Source organism: Stegostoma tigrinum, chromosome 20 (genome assembly GCF_030684315.1).
Source record: "Stegostoma tigrinum isolate sSteTig4 chromosome 20, sSteTig4.hap1, whole genome shotgun sequence".
In the NCBI taxonomy this organism is placed as follows: Eukaryota; Metazoa; Chordata; class Chondrichthyes; order Orectolobiformes; family Stegostomatidae; genus Stegostoma; species Stegostoma tigrinum.
Genome location: NC_081373.1, coordinates 15609916 through 15622025, shown reverse-complemented (window position 1 = coordinate 15622025; position 12110 = coordinate 15609916). Strand labels below are relative to the sequence as shown.

General features: G+C 51.2%; 1 protein-coding gene across 2 annotated transcripts in view; it reads left to right on the top strand.

Annotated features, from left to right (window-relative positions):
- Positions 1-11681, top strand: part of LOC125461985 (pancreatic lipase-related protein 2-like) — a 30475-nt gene extending 18794 nt beyond the window's left edge. For both annotated transcript variants that reach the window (XM_048551443.2, XM_059652904.1), the window contains 4 exons: positions 843-972; positions 8237-8348; positions 9956-10123; positions 11357-11681. In XM_048551443.2, the coding sequence (XP_048407400.1) occupies positions 843-972; positions 8237-8348; positions 9956-10123; positions 11357-11426 (480 nt within the window). In that variant the 3' untranslated portion in view covers positions 11427-11681. The remainder of the gene's footprint in view (positions 1-842; positions 973-8236; positions 8349-9955; positions 10124-11356) is intronic.
- Positions 11682-12110: the final 429 nt, after the last annotated feature.

The window sequence follows — 12110 nt, the reverse complement described above, 5'->3', positions numbered from 1 at the left end:
ACTGTCTCCGAGGGAGGCTGAGTTATCTGCTGAGGGGTTGGAGGTGAGGTTTTGGGCTTATTTTCAGAAAGTGTTGTGGTCTGTTGAGCTGGATAGTTGCTAACAGTTTGCACAGTCTCTCCCTTGAGTGCAGTTTCACTGAGCATCCATGAGTAAAGGAGACAACTGAATTACCGAACGTGATCTCCCAATCTGAAAAGCATGAAGAGAAGATGCGCAAAGATTCCTTTTGGGATGAACCAACTATGCCAATTGTTACAGCATTCCACATTGATCACTTCAGCTCTCAGGCTGTATTCCCAGCAAGTGGAATGAGTCTGTCTGAAAGGTTCTTTGCTACCATCAGGTGGTGCCAGTGAGCTATCTGATACTTGCTGAGGCCCCAGCCTAAAGCAGTAAAGTATTTCTCACTTACCCTCCAACAACTCTTCAGCTGCCTTCCATTCCTACTTTGGACAAGTACCCACTGGATGGGTGGAGTGGGAGAATGGCCTCTTTCGACATCATACAGGGGATTCACAAAACCAATCCTGGAAAATGGATTATCTCAAATTAGGGTAATTAATTACTTGAGAACACCACATGGCCCCACCCAAGGGCATTTAAACCCAAGGCTTTTCTGACGCTCTCTGTTGGGATGTCAGGCAGTTTGATGTCGAACGCTGGGCTGTGTGGAGTCTGACAGATTGCCCCGAATGCAGATACAAGGCCTGCAACACCAGGGCCTTTTGTCACACGTCTTTGGGATCATTCTCTGCACCAGCTCCTGTACTTTTGAGAGTGAAGCTGACTGCCCATGTACGTGGTGATGTGAACTTGCAGATTTACTGTGTGTATTCCAGGAGAAGTGCTTTGCGTGTCCAGCTGGCGGCTGTCCAACAATGGGATACAAGATTGGGCCATATCGCCCAGCACCTGGCCTACTACATCAGACCTTCTACCTTCAAACAGGAGACTCCAGCCCCTATGGAGGTGAGTGTCTGCCTGACCCAGGAGCAGTTTGTTAGTCCTCCACAGTGTTGTCTACGCCCCCCACTCCCAGAGTTTCCCAGCAGCAAATAACGTACCCACACTCCCACCTCATCCCTCTCATGCGAAATTAATGCGACACTTAGTCCTCACACTACCCTGACTGTCACTCCCTCCACCCTCGCAGTCACCAGACCCACACTCCCTCAGCACCAATATTACCTTGATCCTTATTCCCTCGGCCTCCACACTGGCCCAACCCTCACTTCCTCAGTCCTCACACTCACAACCTCATACTCACTCCGTCAAACCTCTCATACACACTTCAGTCCTCACACTCATTTAGTGTTCAAACTCGATCCCTGAATTCACTCGCTCAGTCTTCACACTCATTTCCTTAGCATCCACACCCACTCTGTCAATCCTTTCTTCTTCAACCCCCTCACACCCTCTGCTTCAAACCCCACACTAACTTCTTCAGCCATTGGTCCTGCTCCCTTAACCCTCAATCCCTCCAATCCCGCACTCACTTTCTGAAAGGTCATTTCACTCCCTCAAACCTCGCCTCACTCCCTCAAACTTCACCTTACTCCTTCAAACCTTACCCTTGTTGCCTCAACCACCAACCTCATTCCACCAAACCTCTCTTCGCTCCCTCAACCATCATCCTCATTCCGTCAACCTTCATTCCATCCAATTTCGTGCTTCCCAAACATTATGCCCCTTAAGACCTGTCCCTCACTCACTCATCTCACTTTCACACATTCAAACCTCTAAATAGATCTGTTAGACTTCATACAGAGCTGGGCCTCAATGAGTAAATCCTACACAACTATCCCAAAATTACAGTTACACTGTGTTCTATAATTATGCCTGACTCCTTAACCCCTAGCGAGTTTTGAGAAGAGTTGTAGCTCAGGTTGAAGTTCTGGATGTGAGTTTGCTCGCTGAGCTGGAAGGTTCGTTTTCAGACGTTTCGTCACTTTTTTTAATTTGAAAAAATATACTTTATTCATAAGATGTACAAAAAAACACAGATTTATACACCTACCCAGTCATGCAAGCCACTCCGGGTTACCCAGGGGGTACGTACACCAACTAAAGGAAAAAAAAACAAAGCAAAGAAAATACCCCGGCAGTCGTCACCCCGCACAGTCCTCGTTTGCCCCCTGACCAAATGGGGAAGGCGCCAGCTGGGCCCAGTTACCAGATAGGGCCCTTTTTTCTATTCTGGACGAGGGGTTTCATACGGTGGTCTTTCCCCAACATGCCTTGGCGGCGGCTGCCCCAAGCTTTAGCGCGTCCCACAGCACGTAGTCCTGAACCTTGGAGTGCGCCAGTCTGCAACACTCGGTCGGGGTCAGTTCTTTCAGCTGGCAGACCAGCAAGTTGCGGGCAGACCAAAGAGCATCTTTCACCGCATTGATGGTCCTCCAGGCGCAGTTGATGTTGGTCTCAGTGTGCGTCCTGGGAAACAGCCCGTAGAGCATGGAGTTCCGCGTCACGGAGCTGCTCGGGACGAACCTCGACAAATACCACTGCATCCCCCTCCAGACCTCCTGCGCATAGGCACACTCCAGAAGGAGGTGATCGACAGTCTCGTCCCCCCCACAGCCACCTCGAGGGCAGCATGCGGTGGCGCAGAGATTCCGGGCATGCACAAAAGGATCTCACTGGCAGAGCCCCTCTCACCGCCAGCCAAGCAATGTCCTTGTGCTTGTTTGAAAGTTCTGGTGATGAGGCATTCTGCCAAACGACTTTGGCAGTCTGCGTGGGGAACCACACGACGGGATCCACCCTCTCCTTTTCCCGAAGGGTCCCGAAGATACTACGTGCTGACCACTGCCTGATGACCTTGTGGTAAAAGGTGTTTCCTTTCAAAAATTTCTCCACGAAGGACAGGTGGTACGGAACGGTCCAACTACTCGGAGCATTCCGCGGCAACGAGGCCAGACCCATCCTTCGCAACACCGGGGACAGGTAGAACCTCAGTAAGTAGTGACACTTGGTGTTTGCGTACTGAGGATCCACGCACAGCTTGATGCAGCCGCACACAAAGGTAGCCGTCAGGGCGAGGGTGGCGTTCGGTACGCCCTTTCCCCCCATTTTCCAGGTCTTTGTACATGGTGTCCCTGCGGACCCGGTCCATCCTCGACCCCCAAATGAAGTGGAAGATGGCCCGGGTCACTGCAGCGGCGCAGGTCCAGGGAATAGGCCAGGCCTGCGCCACATACAACAGTACCGAAAGCCCCTCGCACCTGACAACCAGGTTCTTACCCGCGATGGAGAGGGACCGGAGCGTCCACCTGCCCAGCTTCTGCTTCAATTTTACGCTCCTCCCAAGTCTTAGTGCACGCCCCAGCTCCACCAAACCAAACACCCAGCACCTTCAGGTAGCCTGTCCTGACGGTGAAGGGGATGAAGGAGCGGTCGTCCCAGTTCCCGAAGAACATGACCTCACTCTTACCCCTATTGACTTTGGCACCCGAGGCCAGTTCAAACTGGCCGCAGATGTCCAATAGTCTACTCACCGACCGACGATCGGTGCAGAAGACGGCGACATCGGCCATGTACAGGGAAGTCTTGACCTGAAGGCCTCCACTGCCTGGGATAGTCACGCCCTTCAGGCTCACATCCTTCCTGATGGAGGCGACGAAGGGCTCCACACAGCATACGAACAAGGCAGGAGAGAGCGGGCAGCCCTGCCTGACTCCAGATCTAACAGGAAAACTGTCTGATTCCCATCCGTTGATCGAGACTGCGCTAACGATGTTGGCGTAGAGCAGCCGGATCCAATTGCGGATGCCCTCCCCAAACCCCAATTTGGAGAGGATGTCCCTCATGTAAGCATGAGAGACCCTGTCGAAGGCCTTCTCCTGGTCCAGGCTGACGAGGCAGGTGTCCACCCGCCTGTCCTGTACGTAGGCGATCGTATCCCTGATGAGCGCGAGGCTCTCAGCGATCTTCCTGCCCGGCACAGCACAGGTTTGGTCAGGGTGAATCACCGACTCCAGGACAGACCTGACCCGGTTGGCTATGACCTTGGCCAGGACTTTGTAGTCCACGTTCAAAAGTGAAATGGGACGCCAATTCTTAATTTCTTCCCTCTCCCCCTTCCTCTTGTAAATGAGGGTGATGATGCCCTTCCTCATGGACTTGCACATTTCCCCTGCCCGAAGCGCACTATCGTACACCTCCAGCAGGTCCTGGCCAACCAGGTCCCACAGAGCGGAATACTGCTCGACCGGTAAGCCGTCGCTCCCGGGAGTCCTATTCCTCTCCAAGGACTTGAGGGCTCTGGTCAGCTTGTCCAGGGATATCGGCCGGTCCAGCCACTCCCTCGTGCCGTCGTCTAAGACCTCCGTGATAGACGACAGGAACGACTCGGCGGCCGTACTGTCCGTGGGCTTCGTGTCGTACAGTCCGGCATAGAAGGATCTGCTGATCCTCAAAATGTCGGGCCGAGACGACGTCACCGAGCCGTCGTCCTCCTTCAGCCAGCTAAGCACAGAGCTTTCTTTGTGCACCTTCTGAAAGAAGAAACGCGAGCACGTCTCGTCCTGCTCCATGGAGCGGACCCTGGACCGGAAGATTATCCTGGATGCCTCCGCGGCAAAGAGCGAGGCTTGCTGGCCCCTCACTTCGCGGAGGTCCTCTGTGACATCGACCCCCATCAACTGCAGAAGGAGCAGGTTCTGCACCCTTTTCTGGAGTCGCGACAGCTTTCCCCGCCTCTCTGTCGCCTTCCGAACACCCTTGAGGACAAAGAACCTCTTGATGTTCTCCTTCACCGTCTCCCACCAGTCACCCGGAGACTCAAAGAGGGGTTTCACGGTTCTCCAACCGGCGTACTCCCCCTTAAGCTCCTCGACGTTGTCTGGGGTCAACAGAGTTGTGTTGAGCTTCCATGTCCCCTTGCCGGCCGGCTGGTCATCCTGTAAGTGACAGTCGGCCAGCAGGAGGCAGTGGTCAGAGAAGAACACCGGCTCGACACCGGTGGACCTGACCGAGAACGCCCGTGACACAAACAGGAAGTCTATCCTTGAGCGAATAGACCTGTCTGGCTGCGACCAGGTGTACCTCCGCTGCGCTCCGTCTGCAGGGGTGCTGAAGACGTCGAGTAGCTTGGCGTCCTTCACCGTGCCCATCAGGAATCTGGACGTGACGTCCAGTTGACTCCCCCGACTCGGTGTCCCCACGCCGGATCTTCCATCTGCATCGATGATGCAGTTGAAGTCTCCGCCTAGTATGACCGGCCTGGACGTAGCCAGCAGGGGTGGAAGCCGCTGCAGGACGGCCAGCCGCTCACTCCGTACCGCTGGGGCGTACACGTTGATCAGCCTCAGGGGAGCGTTCCTGTAGGTGACGTCAGCCACTAGGAGGTGTGCCCCCACCACCTCCTGAACTGGAGAGATGGTGAAGTTGCGCCCCCGCAGCAGAATAGCCAGGCCCGAGGAGCGACAGTCGTTACCCCCCCGACCAGATCGAAGGCCCACAGGTCCAGGCGCTGGACCATTTCCCATACCTGCCGGGGTGCGGTATCCCGCACTCCAGCGGAAGCAGGAGGTCTGCCTTGATGGTGGTCAGGTAGGCCAACGTGGACACACATCTTGCGATGGACTTGACACTGCGCACATTAATGCTCGCAACTCGTACCCCCATTGTGGGCAGTGACCGCAGTACCCTCCCCAAGTCCAAGGTCCAGCCCCTCCATCTGTCCCTTCACGCCCATTGCCCGGGCTAACTGCTGGACGCTCTCCGGGCTCACGAAACCATCCGTGCTGCCTTCCGGGTGGCATCCCCCCGTCGGGGGTGTGGAGGCAGGAGAGTCCAGCTCTGGGTCAGGCTGGGGACCCGCTGTTTCCTCCTTCCCGCCTGGAAGTTCCGGGGGGCCCTCCAGTGCCCCAGCGGCACTTGACTGGGTGTCGGAGGGAGCCTCAGGACGCCTCCCGTCACCTGGAAGCGTGGTGCTGCTTTCCTTCTCCCTTGAGATCTTTAACTTCTGCTTTGGGTGGGCCCTCTCCGAATCCCCCTCGTCAGAGGAGCTCTTATAGCCCCCCTGTAGCTGCCTCTTCCCGCCTGATGGTTGCGGTTCCTGGGCCCATCGACGCACCTTCCTCCTCGCTTTCCGGACAGTCGTCCACTCCCCTGGGTCGCCTGTCGCCGCCTCCATCGACTCCGGGTTGTTGGGGGGGAGCGGAGCCTGCAGGGGCACTTTGCTGGCCTCGGGCCCATCCTGTGGGGCTGGGCCCTCCTGCACGACCTGGCCCTCCTACACATTAGTGGGCCCTGGTGCCTTCCTCTCGTCCGGGGGGGCTGGCCCCGCATTGCCCCTGCTGGCAACCTGGGCGTAGGTGGTCCCCCGCTGCAGGCATGCCCTATAGAGGTGGCCCGCTTCCCCGCAAAGGTTGCAGCTTTTCTCTTGTGGGCAATCCTTTGCAAGGTGTCCCTCCTCCCTGCAGTTCCTGCAGATGGTGGCTTTGCAGTTGGCCGCCACGTGACCTGACCTACCACAGGCATGGCAGACTTTAGGTTGCCCTGCGTAGGTCAGGTAGCCCTTGCTCCCGCCGATCGCGAAGCTGGACGGTGGGTGTATGACGTTCCCATCCGCACCCGCCCTCAGCGTCACCATGACCTGCCTCTTACTGGTCCAGATGCCAAAGGGGTCCATGATGTCAGTTAGGTCCCCTTCCACCTTCACGTACCTTCCAAGGAAGGTCAGGACATCAACTGCTGGCACATGCGGGTTGTACATGTGTACAGTCACCATACGGCTCCTCTGTGCTGGCATCACAAACAGCGGGACAGCGGTCAATACAGAGAGGGGGCCCTCACCTCCTTTCTCCTTGAAAACCTCCAGGAAGCACTCACAAAGCTTGGCACTGCTGAAGGTCACGTCGTTAAAAACCTCCTCCAGGGAAATCCTGCAGGCAGTAAATGTCCGCAGCAGCGAACCCACAACAGTCCAACAGGACCCTCTTCACAAAGAAGGTGCGGTCCACAGGTGCACCTTCATCCACCTTCTTTACGGAAACACGAATGGTGTTCCGGTCCCCCTGACCAGGGGCACGAGCACTTGCCGCAGCCATCGTTGCAGGTTGGCTGCTCCCCTGAACCAGCGTTAGGCCGAAGCCAGTATTAAAATCCACTGGTCGCAAGGGTGCACAGCCAACCCGACGTCCTCCTTTCACCTCCAAGACAGCACTCTCCTCCTCTCGGTCCACAAGAGAGTGGGTCTTTATTGTGTTCCAGATGTAAGCTGGTTCACTGAGCTTGAAGGTTTGTTCCCAGACGTTTCGTCACCATACTAGGTAACGTCATTAGTGAGCCTCTGACAAAGTGCTGGTGTTATGTCCCGCTTTCTATTTATCTGGTTAGGGTTTCTTGGGTTGGTGATATCATTTCCTGCGTTGGTGATGTCATTTCCTGTTCTTTTTCTCTGGGGATGGTCGATTGGCTCCAAATCAATGTGTTTCTTTGATGGAGTTCCGGTTGGAATGCCATGCTTCTAGGAATTCTCATGCATGTCTCTGTTTGGCTTGTCCTAGGATGGATGTGTTGTCCCAATCAAAGTGGTGTCCTTCCTCATCTGTATGTAAGGATACGAGTGATAGTGGGTTATGTCATTTTGTGGCTAGTTGATGTTCATGTACCCTGGTGGCTAGCTTTCTGCCTGCTTGTCCAATGTAGTGTTTGTCACAGTTCTTGCAAGGTATTTTGTAGATGACGTTCGTTTTATTTGTTGTCTGTACAGGGTCTTTTAAGTTCATTAGCTGCTGTTTTAGTGTGTTGGTGGGTTTGTGGGCTACCCTGATGCCAAGGGGTCCGAGTAGTCTGCCAGTCATTTCGGAAATGTCTTTGATGTAGGGGAGAGAGGTTATGGTTTCTGAACCCGTTTTGTCTGTTTGTTTGGGTTTATTGCTGAGGAATCGGCGGACTCTGTTCATAGGGTACCCATTCTTTTTGAATACACTGTATAGGTGATTTTCCTCTGCTCTGCGTAGTTCCTCTGTGCTGCAGTGTGTGGTGGCTCGTTGGAATAATGTTCTAATGCAGCTTCGTTTGTGGGTGTTGGGATGGTTGCTCCTGTAGTTCAGTATTTGGTCCGTATGTGTTGTTTTCCTGTAGACGCTGGTTTGAAGTTCCCCATTGACTGTTCGCTCTACTGTGACATCTAGGAATGGCAGTTTATTGTTGTTTTCCTCCTCTTTTGTGAATGTTATGCCAGTAATCCTTAACCCCTTTCTGTGTTCTCCTCACTTCTCAGTTTGGCGTTACAATGTGTCTGTGACACTTTCAGGCTCTCGCTCTGTTTCTGGGATTTTGTATGTTGCTTTGTATGGATCCAAAGGGAACACTCGACAGCATCAAATCACAAAGTAAGTGCCAGTGTCTTCAGTGTATCTATTGGATCATCATAGGCCTGGATTTTAAGAAGGAGGGGCTCACACTGCTTAGGCAAAGAGGTTCAGTGGCTGAGAGATCCCATTCTGTGGCCTAGGGGGAAGTGATACCCCCCCAGTTTTTACAGCATGGAAGAGGACCCTTCAGCCCATCATGTCCATTCCAGTCATCAAACATGCATCTGTTCTAATCCCATTTTCCAGCACTCGACCCAAAAGCCTTGTATGTGTAATATTTCATATGTTCATCTAAATCCTCATCAAATATTTAAGGGTTCCTGCCTCTGACACCTTTTTAAAATCTGTGAGTTCCTGATATATTTGCTCAAATCTACTTGAAACCATCTGCTCCTTACTTTAAAACAATATCTCCTGGTTAGTTATCCTCTACTGGAGGATCTGTATCTCTATCTATCTGTTACCCTCAGAATTTTGTTCACCTCAATACGATCCTCCCTCAGCCTACACTGCTCTAAGGAAAACAGCCCCAGTCTATCAGGTCTCTCCTCACAGCTGAATTGTTCCAGCCCAGGCAACATCCTGGGTGAATTTCCTCGGCACCCGCCCAAGTGTACCCCTTTCGTGTGGAAACCAGAACTGCACACACTACCCCAGCTGAAGTCTCACTAATGTTATATAAAGGTCTGTCATAACCTCCTTGCTCTTGTATTCAGTGTCTGGGCTAATGAAGACAAACATCACAAATGCTGTCTTAGCCACCATATCTGCCTAACCTGTTACCTTCAAGGATCTATGCATATGCAAATCCAAGGTTCCTCTGATCCTCTATAATTCCTAGCATCCTACCATTTAACACATGCTCCCCTGCCTTGCTTATCCTCCCGAAAAGAATCCTCACATTCTATTCTCTCTCAGCCATCTGACCAGCCCAATGATATTGTCCTGTAGTCTGAGACTTTCCTCCTCACTATTTACCACACCACCAATTTTCATGTTATCTGAAAACTTGTTGATCATAACCCCATGGGTGGTTATCCCCAGTAAGTTCAAGGTTCACTCCTGAACTTTGTTGAGTATCTCCTGCAATTCCTTTCTGCCTTTTATCCAGTTAGGGTTTAAAAAACCGAGTTTCCATTCCTGCCTTGACCACCCTTATTATGGCAAAGCAGGCAGTTGGTATGGTAACAAACTCATTTGGCAAGTTATGATTTATTGAAAACTGATGGCTATCAATGACAGTGGACAACTTCGGGTGGGTATGTGGATGGGGAATTTGCACAAATGTTGTATTTTACAGGCAGTGTATCCCAGTTCAAACACATCTAACTCATGTTGGGAGGTTCTTGTGTCAAGCTTATGAAATTATCACACTCATTCCTTTATCAAAGTATCCCTTGTTAATATATTTGTAGCTTTTATTAAGTGATAGATTACCTCAGTACAATTCCTTATTAGAGGATATTCAGTGCATTGTGTCAAACCCCACTTTCAATGCTCAGTGATGGCAGAGCTGCTTCATGCATTTGAAGGACAGAATAATCCCCAACCCCAATCTGTAAATGGGACACTGAGAAGGAAATACAGCACAGGCTTGAGTCAGCAATATTTTACTTTTTTTCTAGAACGAAACTTCATCCAGGTGAAACATACTGGGCGCTCATTGATGCAGAACTGAATGTGGGTGATGTTACCAAAGTGAAGTTTCTGTGGAGCAACAATGTGATCAACATATTCCAGCCCAAGCTTGGGGCTGAGAGCATCACCATGGTGCGAGCGAAGGACCACGCCAGGTTAGGCTTTGCTTAGCTTACTCACTCGCATTATAGGAGATGCTGGATTCCAAACCACAAACCACTGAAATCTAGAACTCTGCACTTAATCATTGCTGATAGAACAGCCAGAACACGCACTATCAGAAGGCCAGTGCTGAGGGAGTGCTGCACTGTCAGAGGGTTAGTACTGAGGGAGTGCTGCACTGTCGGAGGGTCAGTACTGAGGGAGTGCTGCACTGTCAGAGGGTCAGTACTGAGGGAGTGCCACACTGTCAGAGGGTCAGTACTGAGGGAGTGCTGCACTGTCGGGGCGGTCAGTACTGAGGGAGTGCCGCACTGTCAGAGGGTCAGTACTGAGGGAGTGCAGCACTGTCAGAGGGTCAGTACTGAGGGAGTGCTGCACTGTCAGAGGGTCAGTACTGAGGGAGTGCTGCACTGTCAGAGGGTCAGTACTGAGGGAGTGCTGCACTGTCAGAGGGTCAGTACTGAGGGAGTGCTGCACTGTCAGAGGGTCAGTACTGAGGGAGTGCCACACTGTCGGAGAGTCAGCAATGAAGGAGTGCTGCAGTATTGGAGGGTCATGACTATTGGAGTGCTGCACTGTTGAAGGGTCTGTACTCAGGGTGTGCTGCACTATCAGATGATCTATACGCAGGGACTGCAGCGTTGTTGGACGGTCAGTACTAAGGCAGTGCTGTACTGTCAGAGGGTCAGCACTGAGGGAGTGTGTGCTATCGGAAGGTCATTTGTGAGGGAATTCTGTGCTATTGGTGATATTTACTGATCATATTTATAAGAGTGTGTTGGGTGAACATGTGTGGATACAATTATATCCTAAGGAAACTTTACTTAATTAACCAATCAAACAATATTGAGAGGCTCAGTGTTTTCGGGCTCCTAATTGTATGGAATAAAGTGGGGTGCATGGAATGTAAACATAGCTTTAATGTAGTGTGAGTGATAATGGGAACTGCAGATGCTGGAGAATCCAAGATAACAAAGTGTGGAGCTGGATGAACACAGCAGGCCAAGCAGCATCTCAGGAGCACAAAAGCTGACGTTTCGGGCCTAGACCCTCTCTGATGAAGGGTCTAGGCCCGAAATGTCAGCTTTTGTGCTTCTGAGATGCTGCTTGGCCTGCTGTGTTCGCCCAGCTTCACACTTTGTTATCTATAGCTTTAATGTACCTAGTTTGATTTTCACAGCGTTATTGCAAACTCTGTAATTCCTGTTCCTTATTTTTCCCGATAGTTTCCGTTTTTGTGGGAATGAGGTGGTTAAAGAGGAGACTTTGCAAACTCTCACCCCCTGCACCTCGTAGAAAAATCGAACTGTGCTGATTGGACTACACATCAAATCTGTCTGTCAGAGAAATAGAGTCCACACTCCTTCTGGAAAATTTTAACTAGAAGACAACGGGGAATAACATGCATCAAGGTCACAGAGAATTGATTGGTAAAGGAATATTTCAAAATCTTCAACAAACTACATTAAAGAAAATCCAGATAAATCCTGTCAAGGCACGGTTGATTCGATATGCCTGCACATAGAGCTGGAGTGGATTCCTCTAACAGAAGCAGACTTCAATCATCATTGGTGGATTAGCTTTGATTCAGCCTTCTGTATCAATCAAATAAAAAAAAAGACAACTTACTCATTTACTAATTTCATATTTCAACTGAAATGCACAAGGTAGCAAACGAACAGATTACACAGAACTACAGAAGCATTGGCAAACAGTTCAGTGGGAGCGAATGGAAAGGGGTCAGTCTCAAACGGGAATGTGTACAGTAGGAATGAATCGGAAAGGGCTTGTGTCCATTGGGATTGTATACAGTGGGAGTGAAGGGGATGGGTTTTATCCATGGGATTTTATTACTGATGTAATTGTTAAATGGAGTTGAATTCTGTGAAATGGGTGTGGGCAATCTTATTTGGAATTCACAAGTGTTGCTAATGAAAGTATACTTTTCAAAGTGAGTCTTGAATCTCCATAGAATACCAC